The 19399-nt window shown below is 42.7% G+C and overlaps 1 protein-coding gene across 1 annotated transcript; it reads right to left on the bottom strand.

Moving 5' to 3' along the window:
- Nucleotides 1–4916: 4916 nt before the first annotated feature.
- LOC109752208 (protein RGF1 INDUCIBLE TRANSCRIPTION FACTOR 1-like) lies at nucleotides 4917–6136 on the bottom strand. The gene is made up of 3 exons (XM_020311111.2): nucleotides 5930–6136; nucleotides 5616–5852; nucleotides 4917–5126 (listed from the first exon to the last, which is right to left on the bottom strand). Exons 1-3 carry the CDS (start codon nucleotides 6134–6136, stop codon nucleotides 4917–4919), a joined length of 654 nt encoding a protein of 217 aa, XP_020166700.2.
- Between the last annotated feature and the right edge of the window lie 13263 nt (nucleotides 6137–19399).

The raw sequence follows: 19399 nt of genomic DNA, 5'->3' as shown, positions 1-19399 counted from the left end.
ATCACCGCTAGATACACTGACCCTGACTATAACTACGACACAAAAGCGGAGTATCGGGGCCCCCTCCCTCACGCCACCAGAGCGACAAGAAAAATCAAACGGAACCAACAAGATTGATGGAGGATATCAGGAGGAGCAGAGTCGCTTTTTTGATCGCTGCACTAGTGGGAGAAACATGGAGCAACCTGTATGACCGTCTATGCTAGATCGATTGCACATCTAGTTGAGCGACAACAAGCTCCAGAGGAGATTTCTTGAGGGAGATCTGATAGTGCCATCATCCTCGAAAGATTGGCAAGTACATTTTGGTATTCTAGCTGGGCAACTAATATCGAAAACAACTTGCGGCCACAACAATTAGAAAAGGACTCACAGACTTTAGCGGCGATAAGTACAAGGATGTGAAGCATGAAGTGCTAGCAAAAGCCATCGATGGAGGTGGTGTAGAAGATCTTTGGAGGAGTTACTCACCTGATAGTTTGGAAAGCACCACCGCCATCAAGAGATCAGGTTGTACTCAGTTCTCTAGCGGTAGGCTTTCGTTGGTGCTTTTAGAGAGCTCTTTCATGTTTGCCCAAATTTTACAACCAGCGCGGTGAATATATCGACAATTTTATGTGTCGGCTTCACATATTCTTTACCAGCCGGATTTTAGGCTTCGCATATTCTATATCAACATGATTCTAAAATTTAGGGAAAGCACACATAGAAATAGTACTCCCTCCGGTCCTTTTTAGTCTGCATATAAGTTTTGTCCAAAGTCAAAACATCTATACTTTGACCAAACTTATAAGAAAAATATCAACATTCACATTGTCAAATCAACATTTTTAGATTTATTATGAAACGTAGTTTCATAGTATATATTTGGTATTGTAGATGTTCGTATTTTTTAGTATAAATTTGGTCAAACTTTGTGAAGTTTGACTTGACAGAAATCTAATACACAAAGTAAAAAGGACCGGAGGGAGTACAGGATAACATGCATGAGATAGTGCTGAGCATTTGTATTTTTTTCTCGAGCTATAGATTGAATTTGTTTTCTATGGAGTTTATGATAGTATAATATTATTGTCATAAAACATTGGAATGTGGATTTTGTACTATAGAGAGCGCATGTTCCTAGTATTACAATTTTACATACTGAGTTGAAGAGTTTCAAAAGGTCAAAAAATATAGTGTGTAAATATTACAGTGTGTCGTGTGCCAAGCAAATGTATTTGGATTTCCACTAAACTTCAAAATGAACTTGATTCGTTAGGATGAAAGACTAATTTTATTTTATTTTATGGATGTGTGCAAAATCTTCTTGTCTTTGACAAGGGAGCATCTGCCGTGCATAGTTGATTTTTTTTGTGATTTTCTATTCACAACCAATATTTTTTTAAACACATTGTTTAGAGCCTGCAGATTGTAGCTTGGAGGCAGTCTCGCCATTTCCTTGGAACTAGTACTCCCCCGTGTTTATTTACTCTAAATTGTAGTTTTGTATGAAGTCAAACTTTATAAACTTTGAGACCGTTTATAGAAAATATATTAACATATATAATACCAAATCGATATTATTATAATCATCATTCAATATATTTTTCACGACATAGAGTTTTTTTCCTGTGTAAAATGTAAATATTTTTTTCTCTAAACTTGGTCAGACACTTTAAGGTTTGACATCAGTCAAAGCTAATATATGAGTAAATTAAAATGGAGGGAGTATTTGGAGGCAACTTCCTTCAAGATGCACACATGTTTCTCTTACATGAAATTTGGATGCTCATTTGCCCTTAATTCATAGAGTGTAGCTTGTGTATAATAATAATAATAAAAGATCTACATCCAGTATAGCGACAAACTATGGCCCTGTTTGGTTCGGCTGTGGATTTCTAAAAGCAGCTGTGAAAAATCTGATGTGGAAAATCTGATGTGAAAAAGATGTAGGTCATTTGGCAAACTAGCTGATACAGTTTTTTCAGATTTTGGCACGCAGCGGAATCAGATTTTGGAAAGCACGTCCTGGGCTGCTTCCGCTTTTGATTCAGATTTTGGCAGCGGATTTCTGAAATCGGATTCTGCTGGGTTCGCCCTTTGGTTCAGATTCTGCTGCCGCGCAGCAGAATCCGTCGGTAAAAGCTGAACCAAACAGGGCCTATGTCTGAATGTATTGACCTTTTAAACATGCAATTTACAGAACAAACCATGTTGACATCACTAACACTAACCAAGAGCCAACGGTACACAAGAAAAGGCCCATTTGAACGCCCTTCCTTGGTATAATTAGAAATGGTGATTGCTGAAACTACAGATAATGAAATAAGTTTGCAGATCATTAGAATTAGGTCATCACTTCAATATAAAGAAAAAACTAACACCATCTCCTCCGAAAATATTTTTTTTGCTCATTTTGACTATTTTGCCCCCATCGATTATTTTATCTACTGTAGCCCCCCATCGGTTTATACAATGACAAAATAATTGTAGGAGATTTGCAAAAAAATGAGAACAAATCTTACATGTCAATTATGACATCGCGTATTTGCTTGCAAACTTGGTAACAAAAAATATGGAAGTTTGTGATCTATGTGGAGAGAAAAGTGGACAAGTTACTTACTTTTTGCACCAGGCATACATGATCATATCTTATGCAAACAAAATACGTTCCATAGACTTTGCACCACAACCTATATGCATGAATTTAACAAAAGAGGTAAATACAACACTGGTGCTTGAACTTGTCACGAATGTGCACTTTAGTGCCTGAACTTGCAAAATACATTGAACTGGTTTCACAACTTGGCATGGACGTGCATATACGGTTCAAATCTTGTTTTTATACGTCCATGACGCTGACGAGGCACGCCAGGATGTAAGAGACAAGGCATGTGGCCTGGCTTTTTGCAGAAAACCCTCTAGAATACTTTTTTCTTACAAAAGGCCCTCAAAGAGAAATTGATAAATTAAAAAATTTATTAATCTATTAATAATTAAAACTGGTCCGGGGTTTGAACCACACGCGTAGGTGTGCATGGTTAGCCAATCGACCCATTCAAATTTAGTGTCAAGAATGGATTCATACACTATAAACATAAAGCTGAACAACATAAATTAAAAAAATATTCCAACAATACACTGTCATTGGTTTGAACCTGCAACCAGGGGCTATATGGCCGCACATTCCACTCCAACTGGTGACATCGAATGGTAAAATGATAAATTTAGGTTTATAACATAACGAGCCCGTATGGCTAAAATGGACCACAGTGTGGCTCAGTTTTCAGCGGGTTTGTTCTTTTTCATTTCATTTTTCTAAAAATTACTTAAATTATTATCATGTTACAAAAAATATACATATATTTAAAACAAATTACGTTAAAAAGTTCATATCATTTCATAAAATACCTATGCAGTAATTTAACAGAAATACACATAATAAAATTAAAAATAAGAATATAATTTATAATTTGAAAAAATGTTCACATTTTAATAAAAAATAAAAGTAATTTTATAAATGTCCATATATTTAAACAAATTCTCATATAATTTTAAAATTTCACATTTTTAACAAACTATTTATGTAGTATATCAACGTGTTCATGCTTTAAAAAAAACTGTGTTGTTTTAATAAGTTTATATAGTACACCCTCCGTCCCAAAATAAGTGTCTCAACTTTATACTAACTCTAGTACAAAGTTGTGCTAAGCTTCAAACACCTATTTTGGGACGGAGTGAGTATATAAGTTTGTGTGTTTTCTAAAAAAAATACAAGCCCAGTGCGCCATTAGACTACGGATCCTCACATGAATAATACTTGAATCATATAAACATTTTAGTCATTCATAAATATTTTCAATTTTATGAATATGTTTTAAAATAACACGTGAATTATTTTTAAAGTGACATGAATATTTTTTTTTCATTATTTTGAAATTATGTTTGTTATACAGTCATAAAGAGTACTTGTACTTTTGATACATGACAACTCAATGGTTGGAGTGGCATCTGTGCCTATAAGCTTTGGTCCGATATTTGGGTCACAGATCCGATGGTGTTTTTGCTGGATTATTAAATTCTCTTTATTTATTTTGTTCGGCCAAATGTTTATAAAGGTTATGAATCATTAAAGTTGTCGAGTGGCTAGCCGCATGCACTCTGACTGGTACGTCGCTTGTTCGATCCAGCACACCCGTTTTATTTTTTATCTTATAATTATACTCTAGTTTTTATTTTATAATTTATCGATTTCTCCCTGAGGGCCTTATGGTAAGAAAATAATTTCAGGGTTTTTTCCAAAAAAACAGGCCACACACCCTTGTCACTGACAGCGGGCCCCATGGCATGCTGGCCCGCCTCCTTAGCTTCACGGACGTATACAAACACCATTTGAACCGTATATGCACGTCCATGCCAAGTTATGGAACCATTTCAATGTATTTTGCAAGTTCAGGCACTAAAGTGCACATCCATGGCAAGTTCAAACACCACTGGTGTATTTACCTCAAAACTGTTGAATTTTAATGTGTTTGCTCGTAGAAAATGGATCACGTGGGGTGGGGGTCAGGTGGTACCGCTGCTAAAGTATTCTAGTTTATGGGTAAACTGAGATTAAAAAACTAGGTGGAAACCGAAGCAATAGTTTAGGAGAACTTTGTTTTTAATCTAGGAAAGCACTGCATTGTAGCATCCAAAACAAATAGCAAGCACCAGCTGCTTCCACAATATTGTAAATAAGTGCCAAACACGGGCATTACAATGCATAATATATATTCGGGCATGCTGACACACCATTTTCAGACCAACCGAAACACTGTTTTGACCCATCTCTAGAAAGAGAGGATGTTCAACATGTCTCTAATGAAGCGTTGTTGCTCTTGAATTGCTGGAAATGTAAAACCATGTCGACGTCGGACCAAAAACAACGAAGGTCAGTAGAAGGGTGCCCGTTGAGGTGGGCCACAGACGCCCTTCCTTGGCTGGCGGCCGTAACTAGTCCCTCCAATTGGCTGAGAGTTGCTAGGGCCTGGCAGATGGCCGCCGTCATCTTCTTCTTCGGTTGAGTCTGAGTCTGAGTATTCCCACTTGCATTCCGGATCAAGAATGAATGTGAAGTTGGGATCAGACACCATTCCTTCAAGCTGACATCAAGGGGGAAACATAAATTTACATGAGTGAAGTATATAGACTAGCTAGTTAGTAGATGTATGTAGGCTATGCATGTCTGAACAATCAGATGTCTAAGACTGGCAGCATTTATATACTTTGCTAGCAGATGGAACTTATGTTAGTAACAAAAATGTCAAATAAAGAACATTCTATTATACTCCAAAGATTAGATTTCACGTGTTCGGATCCAAATATGTTTTGCTCACTGGGATATGATATTAGGAGGTAGTTCCTCTGCAGAGGATTATGCACCACTTAAGTCGATCGGTCGGAACATGTAAACATATTCGATGTACTAGTTGACAAGCATTTTGGTGATTTCAACCCTGCTAGCATCATGGCCGGTTGTAATCTAAGCTAGCTTTCCATATCGATCCTATACATTGGCATGGCGCCCGCTTAGTGAATGCACAGAAATGTTAGGTAATCATGCACGAGAAATGTTAGGTGCGCGCGTGTACCGTGCAGCCGAGGGAGCAGAAGCGGAAGATTTCGTCGACGAGTTTCCGGCCGCACATCAGGCATGCGCCGGCGGGGCTGAAGCACATGATGGCGTGCTGCGGCGCCTGCAGCCTCGGGTGGAGGTACATCACTCTCTCGTGGTTGACCATGTATGGCTGCACCAGGGACATGTCCGCAACCTCCTCCAGCTCCGCCACCCGGATCACCACGCTGTTCTTGTATGACGACCGCCGTATCTGCAATAATATCCATCAATCTATAATGCCGCCGCTGCCATTGCTACGCACGTGATGCACTTGTATATGTTAAGTACCTGGAGGACATGGTGGTCGCGGTGGCCGGAGAGGCACATGGGGCAGCAGACGGCGTTCTCCTCGCCGGCGCAGCTAAGGCAGCAGTGGTTGCAATCATTCTTGGCTAGTCTGGGGTGCGTGGCACAGCGCTGGAAGAACCTCGCGCTGAGCAGCGGCCCCAGCCACGATGGAGCGCCGCCCAACTTCATGCCCGACGATGACGACATTGCTGTCTTTCTGTATACCAAAGCAGACAAACATAATGCATATGTGAGCTTCACTAGATGCCGCGAAAATGCCAAGAACAGCTTACGTTCTAGCTAGGATCATAGGCAATACTAGCGATTGATGTGTATCTATGGACTGTTGTTCCCGGACGGAGGCGTCGTTCCGGTGGAGGTAGCGGCCGGCGGAGTAATTTTGATTTCTGTAGATCTACGAAATGAAAGTGATGAGATTTGCTTTATATATAATTGTTGGGAGGGAGAGGAGAGACATGGAAATGGAAAGAAACCCATGCAGGGTGTCCAGTGCGTACAAGGCCAGTTCGAAACAAGACTTGCTTGCATGCGTTTCTTTCCATGTATAGCCTTAGACACAAGAGGAATCTTCAAATGTTCTGCTGCTATGTTTCCATAGCTATTCGGGCATGAGTGCAAAAAATTAATCATCTAAAAAAGAGTAAATTCTGGTTTTTACCCCCTATTTTGACATTTTTGACACTAATTACCCCATTTAGTGAGATTTCATCCGTTTTACCCCATTTAGCAAAAGTTCTGCCACAATTTACCCTGTTTAAAATTTTGTGAGCATTCTGATTGGTAGGTCCCAAATGTTAGGTCCAGCTGGCATGCCACATCGACGATTTTTTTCTACCTATTTTTTCTCCTTGCTGAACCGGTCCTCGCAACTTCTCTCGACTGGGACCGCCCCGATGGAGCTTGCACACGTTGCGTCCAACGCACAATGCCCGAGTCGGCCACGTGTCATGCTCGCCTCCAGCCGTTCTTGCTTGCGTTGCTCGCACCCAATCGATTGCATTGTCCAGGCTTCCAACCGCACGCACCCGTCAGGCTCGCTCAAACCTAGGGTTAGGTATTGCGCGGTAGTGGCGACGACGACGGCGGTGGAGGGTGCTGAGGGGCCGGTCGTGCAATTTCGTACATCCTCAAGCACGGTTGTATGGCTGGAACATCAAGGCGAGAAACGACCCCGTGGAATCCGATGGCTCCGTCAAGCTCGCCGACGTTGGCGTAGTCCTCTGAATTTGATATACTTCAAAAACAAATCATGTACGTGACCCCATCAGGTTGTGCTTAGTTCTTCTTCCTAGTTTGGCGACATAGTAAGGACCCCATCAGGCTGTGCTTATAACTAAGATGTTTATTAGAAGATCACGGGTCTACATGGCACCCTTCTGCAACTGAGGTACATTGATTTTATGTTTTTTTTCAACATTTTGAATATTGACGAAATTCTTTTTCTTCTTCAGTTTGCTGAACCTTTGCCAGAATTGCTCTGAAATCAATTCGTTCGGGGTGAGAGATGGAGGATGAGTTTTATGGTTTGTGATAGCTGCTTGAATCCATTGAGGACAAGATGATGCTAATCAGTTTTGACAGTAGTGTGAAGCATAAATACAATCTGTTTGACAAAAGAGCATGATCAGGAGATGAATTGACATCATGACCCAAGGAACAAATAGGCAAAAGTAGTCGTAATAACACAAAATTTTCGCATTGTATTTCCATGATCTGTTGCAAATAATAGGAGAATGATCTGTTTTTTAAATGATAGGAGAACACCACCAACTCCAAAAATATTAAACAGGTTAAATTGGCACAACACAATTGGACCTGCCGGTCAGAATGCTCACAAAATATTAAACAGGGTAAACTATGGCAACAATTTTGCTAAATGGGGTAAAACGGATGAAATCCTGCTAAATTGGGTAATTAGTGTCAAAAATGTCAAAATAGGGGGTAAAAACCGAAATTTACTCTCTAAAAAATATCTAATTTCCTAGTGGAAAAATAACAACAAAAATCGAATTGCCAAATACTCACCATATGCTCGTGTGTCTTGTTAGTTAGTTATCATAGGTCACCAATGGACAATGGTTCTTCTACAAAGTTTAAACGTTTAGGTATCAGTGGTCGATAACTAGGGTCAAGGGGCCTCTTGCCACCAGTCGTCAGTTTCTACTCCATAACACACGAGAATAATAAAATGACGTGTCTCTATCATCATGGAGGTTCGTGATGGCCATGTAGGCATGAGTATAGATTTGTAGAGTGGTAAGGAGGCCATGACACAGTGGTGGATGCAAGAGGGAAATTATTCGATGAGAAAGATGCAGCGGCGGACATATGTTTAGGTGACGAGATCACCCCTGCCGGCCATAGGTTTGTTCAATACAAGATGACTAACACCAAAGGACGCGATAACAACATAGATTGCAAGGGAGGCGCCCCTTGTGATGGACATGAAGGATATATGCCCTAGAGGCAATAATAAAGTTATTATTTATTTCCTTATATCATGATAAATGTATATTATTCATGCTAAAATTGTATTAACCGGAAACATAATACTTGTGTGAATACATAGACAAACAAAGTGTCACTAGTATGCCTCTACTTGACTAGCTCGTTGATCAAAGATGGTTATGTTTCCTAGCCATTGACATGAGTTGTCATTTGATTAACGGGATCACATCATTAGAAGAATGATGTGATTGACTTGACCCATTCCGTTAGCTTAGCACTCAATCGTTTAGTATGTTGCTATTGCTTTCTTCATGACATATACATGTTCCTATGACTATGAGATTATACAACTCCCGTTTACCGGAGGAACACTTTGTGTGCTACCAAACGTCACAACGTAACTGGGTGATTATAAAGGTGCTCTACAGGTGTCTCCGAAGGTAGTTGTTGGGTTGGCGTAGTTCGAGATTAGGATTTGTCACTCCGATTGTCGGAGAGGTATCTCTGGGCCCTCTCGGTAATGCACATCACTTAAGCCTTGCAAGCATTGCAACTAATGAGTTTGTTGCGAGATGATGTATTACGGAACGAGTAAAGAGACTTGCCGGTAACGAGATTGAACTAGGTATTAAGATACCGACGATCGAATCTCGGGCAAGTAACATACCGATGACAAAGGGAACAACGTATATTGTTATGCGGTCTGACCGATAAAGATCTTCGTAGAATATGTGGGAGCCAATATGAGCATCCAGGTTCCGCTATTGGTTATTGACCGGAGACGTGTCTCGGTCATGTCTACATAGTTCTCGAACCCGTAGGGTCCGCACGCTTAACATTTTGATGACAGTTATATTATGAGTTTATAGATTTTGATGTACCGAAGGTTGTTCGGAGTCCCGGATGTGATTACGGACATGACGAGGAGTCTCGAAATGGTCGAGACATAAAGATTGATATATTGGAATCCTATGTTTGGATATTGGAAGTGTTCCGGGTGAAATCGGGATTTTACCGGAGTACCGGGAGGTTACCGGAACCCCCGGCAATATAATGGGCGTTAGTGGGCCTAGGTGGAAGAGAGGAGAGGCGGCTAGGGCTGGGCCGCGCGCCCCTCCCCCCTAGTCCGAATAGGATAAGGAGAAGGGGGCGGCGCCCCCCTTCCTTCTTCTCCCTCTCCTCTTTCCCCCCCTCCCAAGTCCTAATCCAACTAGGAAAAGGGGGGAGTCCTACTCCCGGTGGGAGTATGACTCCTCCTGGCGCGCCCCAAGGCTGGCCGCACCTCTCCCCCTTTGCTCCTTTATATACGGGGGCAGGGGGGCACCCCATAGACACAATAATTGATCTATTGATCTCTTAGCCGTGTGCGGTGCCCCCTCCACCATATTACACCTCGATAATATTGTAGCGGTGCTTAGGCAAAGCCTTGCGTCGGTAGAACATCATCATCGTCACCACGCCGTCGTGCTGACGAAACTCTCCCTCAACACTCAGCTGGAGTGGAGTTTGAGGGACGTCATCGAGCTGAACGTATGCTGAACTCGGAGGTGTCGTACGTTCGGTACTTGGATCGGTAGGACCGTGAAGACGTACGACTATATCAACCGCGTTGTGCTAACGCTTCCGCTTTCGGTCTACGAGGGTACGTGGACAACACTCTCCCCTCTCGTTGCTATGCATCACCATGATCTTGCGTGTGCGTAGGATTTTTTTTGAAATTACTACGTTCTCCAACAGTGGTATCAGAGCCTGGTTTTATGCGTAGATTTCATATGCACGAGTAGAACACAAGTGAGTTGTGGGCGATATAAGTCATACTGCTTACCAGCATGTCATACTTTGGTTCGGCGGTATTGTTGGATGAAGCGGCCCGGACCGACATTACGCGTACGCTTACGCGAGACTGGTTCTTCCGACGTGCTTTGCACAGAGGTGGCTGGCGGGTGTCAGTTTCTCCAACTTTAGTTGAACCGAGTGTGGCTACGCCCGGTCCTTGCGAAGGTTAAAACAACACCAACTTGACAAACTATCGTTATGGTTTTGATGCGTAGGTAAGAACGGTTCTTGCTAAGCCCGTAGCAGCCACGTAAAACTTGCAACAACAAAGTAGAGGACGTCTAACTTGTTTTTGCAGGGCATGTTGTGATGTGATATGGTCAAGACATGATGCTAAATTTTATTGTATGAGATGATCATGTTTTGTAACCGAGTTATCGGCAACTGGCAGGAGCCATATGGTTGTCGCTTTATTGTATGTAATGCAATCGCCTTCTAATTGTTTTACTTTATCACTAAGCGGTAGCGATAGTCGTAGAAGCAATAGTTGGCGAGACGACAACGATGCTATGATGGAGATCAAGGTGTCGCGCCGGTGACGATGGGGATCATGACTATGCTTCGGAGATGGAGATCACAAGCACAAGATGATGATGTCCATATCATATCACTTATATTGATTGCATGTGATGTTTATCTTTTTATGCATCTTATCTTGCTTTGATTGACGGTAGCATTATTAGATGATCCCTCACTAAATTATCAAAGTATAAGTGTTCTCCCTGAGTATGCACCGTTGCGAAAGTTCTTCGTGTTGAGACACCACGTGATGATCGGGTGTGATAGGCTCTACGTTCAAATACAACGGGTGCAAAACAATTGCACACGCGGAATACTCAGGTTAAACTTGACGAGCCTAGCATATAACAGATATGGCCTCGGAACACGAAGACCGAAAGGTCGAGCGTGAATCATATAGTAGATATGATCAACATAGTGATGTTCACCGTTGAAACTACTCCATCTCACGTGATGATCGGACATGGTTTAGTTGATATGGATCACGTGATCACTTAGAGGATTAGAAGGGATGTCTATCTAAGTGAGAGTTCTTAAGTAATATGATTAATTGAACTTGAATTTATCATGAACTTAGTACCTGATAGTATCTTGCTTGTCTATGTTAATTGTAGATAGATGGCCCGTGCTATTGTTCCGTTGAATTTTAATGCGTTCCTTGAGAAAGCAAAGTTGAAAGATGATGGTAGCAATTACACGGACTGTGTCCGTAACTTGAGGATTATCCTCATTGCTGCACAGAAGACTTACGTCCTGGAAGCACCGCTGGGTGCCAGGCCTGCTGCAGGAGCAACACCAGATGTTATGAACGTCTAGCAGAGCAAAGCTGATGACTACTCGATAGTTCAGTGTGCCATGCTTTACGGCTTAGAACCGGGTCTTCAACGACGTTTTGAACGTCATGGAGCATATGAGATGTTCCAGGAGTTGAAGTTAATATTTCAAGCAAATGCCCGGATTGAGAGATATGAAGTCTCCAATAAGTTCTATAGCTGCAAGATGGAAGAGAATAGTTCTGTCAGTGAGCATATACTCAAAATGTCTGGGTATAACAATCACTTAATTCAACTGGGAGTTAATTTTCCGGATGATAGCGTCATTGACAGAATTCTTCAATCACTGCCACCAAGCTACAAGAGCTTTGTGATGAACTATAACATGCAAGGGATGAATAAGACGATTTCCGAGCTCTTCGCAATGCTAAAGGCTGCGGAGGTAGAAATCAAAAAAGGAGCATCAAGTGTTGATGGTCAATAAGACCACTAGTTTCAAGAAAAAGGGCAAAGGGAAGAAGAAGGGGAACTTCAAGAAAAACAGCAAGCAAGTTGCTGTTCAGGGGAAGAAACCCAAGTCTGGACCTAAGCCTGAGACTAAGTGCTTCTACTGCAAGCAGACTGGTCACTGGAAGCGGAACTGCCCCAAGTATTTGGCGGATAAAAAGGATGGCAACGTGAACAAAGGTATATGTGATATACATGTTATTGATGTGTACCTTACTAATGCTCGCAGTAGCACCTGGGTATTTGACACTGGTTCTGTTGCTAATATTTGCAACTCGAAAAAGGGGCTATGGATTAAGCGAAGATTGGCTAAGGACGAGGTGACGATGCGCGTGGGAAATGGTTCCAAAGTCGATGTGATCGCGGTCGGCACGCTACCTCTACATCTACCTTCGGGATTAGTTTTAGACCTAAATAATTGTTATTTGGTGCCAGCGTTAAGCATGAACATTATATCTGGATCTTGTTTGATGCGAGATGGTTATTCATTTAAATCAGAGAATAATGGTTGTTCTATTTATATGAGTAATATCTTTTATGGTCATGCACCCTTGAAGAGTGGTCTATTTTTGTTGAATCTCGATAGTAGTGATACACATATTCATAATATTGAAGCCAAAAGATGCAGAGTTGATAATGATAGTGCAACTTATTTGTGGCACTGCCGTTTAGGTCATATCGGTGTAAAGCGCATGAAGAAACTCCATACTGATGGAATTTTGGAACCACTTGATTATGAATCACTTGGTACTTGCGAACCGTGCCTCATGGGCAAGATGACTAAAACACAGTTCTCCGGAACTATGGAGAGAGCAACGGATTTGTTGGAAATCATACATACAGATGTATGTGGTCCGATGAATATTGAGGCTCGTGGTGGATATCGTTATTTTCTCACCTTCACAGATGATTTGAGCAGATATGGGTATATCTACTTAATGAAACATAAGTCTGTAACATTTGAAAAGTTCAAAGAATTTCAGAGTGAAGTTGAAAATCATCATAACAAGAAAATAAAATTTCTACGATCTGATCGTGGAGGAGAATATTTGAGTTATGAGTTTGGTCTTCATTTAAAACAATGCGGAATAGTTTCGCAACTCACGCCACCCGGAACACCACAGCGTAATGGTGTGTCCGAACGTCGTAATCGTACTTTACTAGATATGGTGCGATCTATGATGTCTCTTACTGATTTACCGCTATCGTTTTTGGGGTTATGCTTTAGAGACGGCTGCATTCATGTTAAATAGGGAACCATCAAAATCCGTTGAGACGACGCCTTATGAACTGTGGTTTGGCAAGAAACCAAAGTTGTCGTTTCGTAAAGTTTGGGGCTGCGATGCTTATGTAAAAAAACTTCAACCTGATAAGCTCGAACCCAAATCGGAGAAATGTGTCTTCATAGGATACCCAAAGGAGACTGTTGGGTACACCTTCTATCACAGATCCGAAGGCAAAACTTTTGTTGCTAAATTCAGAATTTTTCTGGAGAAGGAGTTTCTCTCGAAAGAAGTGAGTAGGAGGAAAGTAGAACTTGATGAGCTAACTGTACCTGCTCCCTTATTGGAAAGTAGTTCATCACAGAAACCGGTTTCTGCGACACCTACACCAATTAGTGAGGAAGTTGATGATGATGATCATGAAACTTCAGATCAAGTTATTACTGAACCTCGTAGGTCAACCAGAGTAAGATCCGCACTCGAGTGGTACGGTAATCCTGTTCTGGAGGTTATGTTACTAGATCATGACGAACCTACGAACTATGAAGAAGTGATGGTGAGCCCAGATTCCGCAAAATGGCTTGAGGCCATGAAATCCGAGATGGGATCCATGTATGAGAACAAAGTATGGACTTTGGTTGACTTGCCCGATGATCGGCAAGCCATTGAAAATAAATGGATCTTCAAGAAGAAGACGGACGCTGATGGTAATGTTACTGTCTATAAAGCTCGACTTGTTGTGAAAGGTTTTCGACAAGTTCAAGGGATTCACTACGATGAGACCTTCTCACCCGTAGCGATGCTTAAGTCTGTCCGAATCATGTTAGCAATTGCCGCATTTTATGATTATGAAATTTGGCAAATGGATGTCAAAACTGCATTCCTGAATGGATTTCTGGAAGAAGAATTGTATATGATGCAACCGGAAGGTTTTGTCGATCCGAAGGGAGCTAACAAAGTGTGCAAGCTCCAGCGATCCATTTATGGACTGGTGCAAGCCTCTCGGAGTTGGAATAAACGCTTTGATAGTGTGATCAAAGCATTTGGTTTTGTACAGACTTTTGGAGAAGCCTGTATTTACAAGAAAGTGAGTGGGAGCTGTGTAGCATTTCTGATATTATATGTAGATGACATATTGCTGATTGGAAATGATATAGAATTTCTGGATAGCATAAAGGGATACTTGAATAAGAGTTTTTCAATGAAAGACCTCGGTGAAGCTGCGTATATATTGGGCATCAAGATCTATAGAGATAGATCAAGACGCTTAATTGGACTTTCACATAGCACATACCTTGACAAAGTTTTGAAGAAGTTCAAAATGGATCAAGCAAAGAAAGGGTTCTTGCCTGTGTTACAAGGTGTGAAGTTGAGTAAGACTCAATGCCTGACCACTTCAGAAGATAGAGATAAGATGAAAGATGTTCCCTATGCTTCAGGCATAGGCTCTATCATGTATGCAATGCTGTGTACCAAACCTGATGTATGCCTTGCTATAAGTCTAGCAGGAAGGTACCAAAGTAATCCAGGAGTGGATCACTGGACAGCAGTCAAGAACATCCTGAAAAACCTTAAAAGGACTAAGGACATGTTTCTTGTTTATGGAGGTGACAAAGAGCTCATCGTAAATGTTTACATCGATGCAAGCTTTCACACTGATTCGGACGATTCTAAATCGCAAACCGGATACGTATTTACATTGAACGGTGGAGCTGTCAGTTGGTGCAGTTCTAAACAAAGCGTCGTGGTGGGATCTACGTGTGAAGCGGAGTACATAGCTGCTTCGGAAGCAGCAAATGAAGGAGTCTGGATGAAGGAGTTCATATCCGATCTAGGTGTCATACCTAGTGCATCGGGTCCAATGAAAATGTTTTGTGACAATACTGGTGCAATTGCCTTAGCAAAGGAATCCAGATTTCACAAGAGAACCAAGCACATCAAAAGACGCTTCAATTCCATCCGGGATTTAGTCCAGGTGGGAGACATAGAAATTTGCAAGATACATACGGATCTGAATGTTGCAGACCCGTTGACTAAGCCTCTTCCACGAGCAAAACCATGATCAGCACCAAGGCTCCATGGGTGTAAGAATCATTACTGTGTAATCTAGATTATTGACTCTAGTGCAAGTGGGAGACTGAAGGAAATATGCCCTAGAGGCAATAATAAAGTTATTATTTATTTCCTTATATCATGATAAATGTTTATTATTCATGCTAGAATTGTATTAACTGGAAACATAATACTTGTGTGAATACATAGAAAAAAAAGTGTCACTAGTATGCCTCTACTTGACTAGCTCGTTGATCAAAGATGGTTATGTTTCCTAGCCATTGACATGAGTTGTCATTTGATTAACGGGATCACATCATTAGGAGAATGATGTGATTGACTTGACCCATTCCGTTAGCTTAGCACTCGATCGTTTAGTATGTTGCTATTGCTTTCTTCATGACTTATACATGTTCCTATGACTATGAGATTATGCAACTCCCGTTTACCGGAGGAACACTTTGTGTGCTACCAAACGTCACAACGTAACTGGGTGATTATAAAGGTGCTCTACAGGTGTCTCCGAAGGTAGTTGTTGGGTTGGCGTATTTCGAGATTAGGATTTGTCACTCCGATTGTCGGAGAGGTATCTCTGGGCCCTCTCGGTGATGCACATCACTTAAGCCTTGCAAGCATTGCAACTAATGAGTTTGTTGTGAGATGATGTATTACGGAACGAGTAAAGAGACTTGCCGGTAACGAGATTGAACTAGGTATTAAGATACCGACGATCGAATCTCGGGCAAGTAACATACCGATGACAAAGGGAACAACGTATACTGTTATGCGGTCTGACCGATAAAGATCTTCGTAGAATATGTGGGAGCCAATATGAGCATCCAGGTTCCGCTATTGGTTATTGACCGGAGACGTGTCTCGGTCATGTCTAGATAGTTCTCGAACCCGTAGGGTCCGCACGCTTAACGTTTCGATGACAGTTATATTATGAGTTTATATGTTTTGATGTACCGAAGGTTGTTCGGAGTCCCGGATGTGATCACGGACATGACGAGGAGTCTCGAAATGGTCGAGACATAAAGATTGATATATTGGAAGCCTATGTTTGGATATCGGAAGTGTTCCGGGTGAAATCGGGATATTACCGGAGTACCGGGAGGTTACTGGAACCCCCCGGCAACATAATGGGCCTTAGTGGGCCTAGGTGGAAGAGAGGAGAGGCGGCTAGGGCTGGGCCACGTGCCCCTCTGTTGGAAATATGCCCTAGAGGCAATAATAAATTGGTTATTATTATATTTCCTTGTTCATGATAATCGTTTATTATCCATGCTAAAATTGTATTGATAGGAAACTCAGATACATGTGTGGATACATAGACAACACCATGTCCCTAGTAAGCCTCTAGTTGACTAGCTCGTTGATCAATAGATGGTTACGGTTTCCTGACCATGGACATTGGATGTCGTTGATAACGGGATCACATCATTAGGAGAATGATGTGATGGACAAGACCCAATCCTAAGCCTAGCACAAGATCGTGTAGTTCGTTTGCTAAGAGCTTTTATAATGTCAAGTATCATTTCCTTAGACCATGAGATTGTGTAACTCCCGGATCCCGTAGGAATTCTTTGGGTGTACCAAACGTCACAACGTAACTGGGTGGCTATAAAGGTGCACTACAGGTATCTCCGAAAGTGTCTATTGGGTTGGCACGAATCGAGACTGGGATTTGTCACTCCGTGTAAACGGAGAGGTATCTCTGGGCCCACTCGGTAGGACATCATCATAATGTGCACAATGTGACCAAGGAGTTGATCACGGGATGATGTGTTACGGAACGAGTAAAGAGACTTGCCGGTAACGAGATTGTACAAGGTATCGGGATACCGACGATCGAATCTTGGGCAAGTAACATACTGATTGACAAAGGGAATTGTATACGGGATTGATTGAATCCCCGACATCGTGGTTCATCCGATGAGATCATCGTGGAACATGTGGGAGCCAACATGGGTATCCAGATCCCGTTGTTGGTTATTGGCCGGAGAACGTCTCGGTCATGTCTGCATGGTTCCCGAACCCGTAGGGTCTACACACTTAAGGTTCGATGACGCTAGGGTTATAGGGAATAGATATACGTGGTTACCGAATGTTGTTCAGAGTCCCGGATGAGATCCCGGACATCACGAGGAGTTCTGGAATGGTCCGGAGGTAAAGATTTATATATGGGAAGTCCTGTTTTGGTCACCGGAAAAGTTTCGGGTGCTATCGGTAACGTTCCGGGACCACCGGGAGGGTCCCGGGGGTCCACCAGGTGGGGCCACCGGCCCCAGAGGGCTGCATGGGCCAAGTGTGGGAAGGTACCAGCCCCTAGGTGGGCTGGTGCGCCTCCCACAAGGGGCCCAGGGCGCAGGAAAGGGGGGAAGGGGGAAACCCTAGGCTCAGATGGGCCTAAGGCCCACCTAGTGGTGCGCCCCCCTCTCTCCCCCCTTGGCCGCCCCTCCAAGTCCCATCTAGGGCTGGCCGCACCCCTTGGGGGGGAACCCTAGATGGGGGCGTAGCCCCTCCCCCTCCCCGATATATAGTGGGGGTTTTTGGGGCTGCCAGACACATGAGACTTCCTCTCTCTTTGGCACAGCCCTACCCCTCTCCCTCCTCGTCTCTCGCAGTGCTTGGCGAAGCCCTGCTGGAGTGCCACGCTCCTCCATCACCACCATGCCGTTGTGCTGCTGCTGGACGGAGTCTTCCCCAACCTCTCCCTCTCTCCTTGCTGGATCAAGGCATGGGAGACGTCACCGGGCTGCACGTGTGTTGAACGCGGAGGCGCCGTGGTTCGGCGCTTAGATCGGAACCAACCGCGATCTGAATCACTACGAGTACGACTCCTTCATCCGCGTTCTTGCAACGCTTCCGCATCGCGATCTACGATGGTATGTAGATGCACTCCCCTTCCCCTCGTTGCTAGATTACTCCATAGATTGATCTTGGTGATGCGTAGAAAATTTTGAATTTCTACTACGTTCCCCAACGGTGGCATCATGAGCTAGGTCTATGCGTAGTTTCTATGCACGAGTAGAACACAAAGTAGTTGTGGGCGTCGATTTTGTCAATTTACTTGCCGTTACTAGTCTTATCTTGATTCGGCGGCATCGTGGGATGAAGCGGCCCGGACCGACCTTACACGTACACTTACGTGAGACAGGTTCCACTGACTGACATGCACTAGTTGCATAAGGTGGCTAGCGGGTGTCTGTCTCTCCCACTTTAGTCGGATCGGATTCGATGAAAAGGGTTCTTATGAAGGGTAAATAGAAATTGGCATATCACATTGTGGCTTTTGCGTAGGTAAGAAACGTTCTTGCTAGAATCCCATAGCAGCCACGTAAAACATGCAACAAAAATTAGAGGACGTCTAACTTGTTTTTGCAGGGTATGCTATGTGATGTGATATGGTCAAAATGATGTGATGAATGATATATGTGATGTATGAGATTGATCATGTTCTTGTAATAGGAATCACGACTTGCATGTCGATGAGTATGACAACCGGCAGGAGCCATAGGAGTTGTCTTAATTTATTGTATGACCTGCGTGTCAATGAAAACGCCATGTAATTACTTTACTTTATTGCTAACCGTTAGCCATAGTAGTAGAAGTAATAGTTGGCGAGACAACTTCATGAAGACACGATGATGGAGATCATGGTGTCATGCCGGTGACGAAGGTGATCATGCCGCGCCTCAAAGATGGAGATGAAAGGCGCAAGATGATATTGGCCATATCACGTCACTTTATGATTTGCATGTGATGTTTGTCATGTTTACATCTTATTTGCTTAGAACGACGGTAGCATAAATAAGATGATCCCTCACTAAAATTTCAAGAGACGTGTTCCCCCTAACTGTGCACCGTTGCGAAGGTTCGTTGTTTCGAAGCACCACGTGATGATCGGGTGTGATAGATTCTAACGTTCGAATACAACGGGTGTTGACGAGCCTAGCATGTACATACATGGCCTCGGAACACATGCGAAACACTTAGGTTGACTTGACGAGCCTAGCATGTACAGACATGGCCTCGGAACACAAGAGACCGAAAGGTCGACCATGAGTCGTATAGTAGATACGATCAAC

This window comes from Aegilops tauschii, chromosome 2 (genome assembly GCF_002575655.3).
Source record: "Aegilops tauschii subsp. strangulata cultivar AL8/78 chromosome 2, Aet v6.0, whole genome shotgun sequence".
Taxonomy (NCBI): domain Eukaryota; kingdom Viridiplantae; phylum Streptophyta; class Magnoliopsida; order Poales; family Poaceae; genus Aegilops; species Aegilops tauschii.
This window is presented reverse-complemented; position numbering and strand designations above follow the sequence as displayed.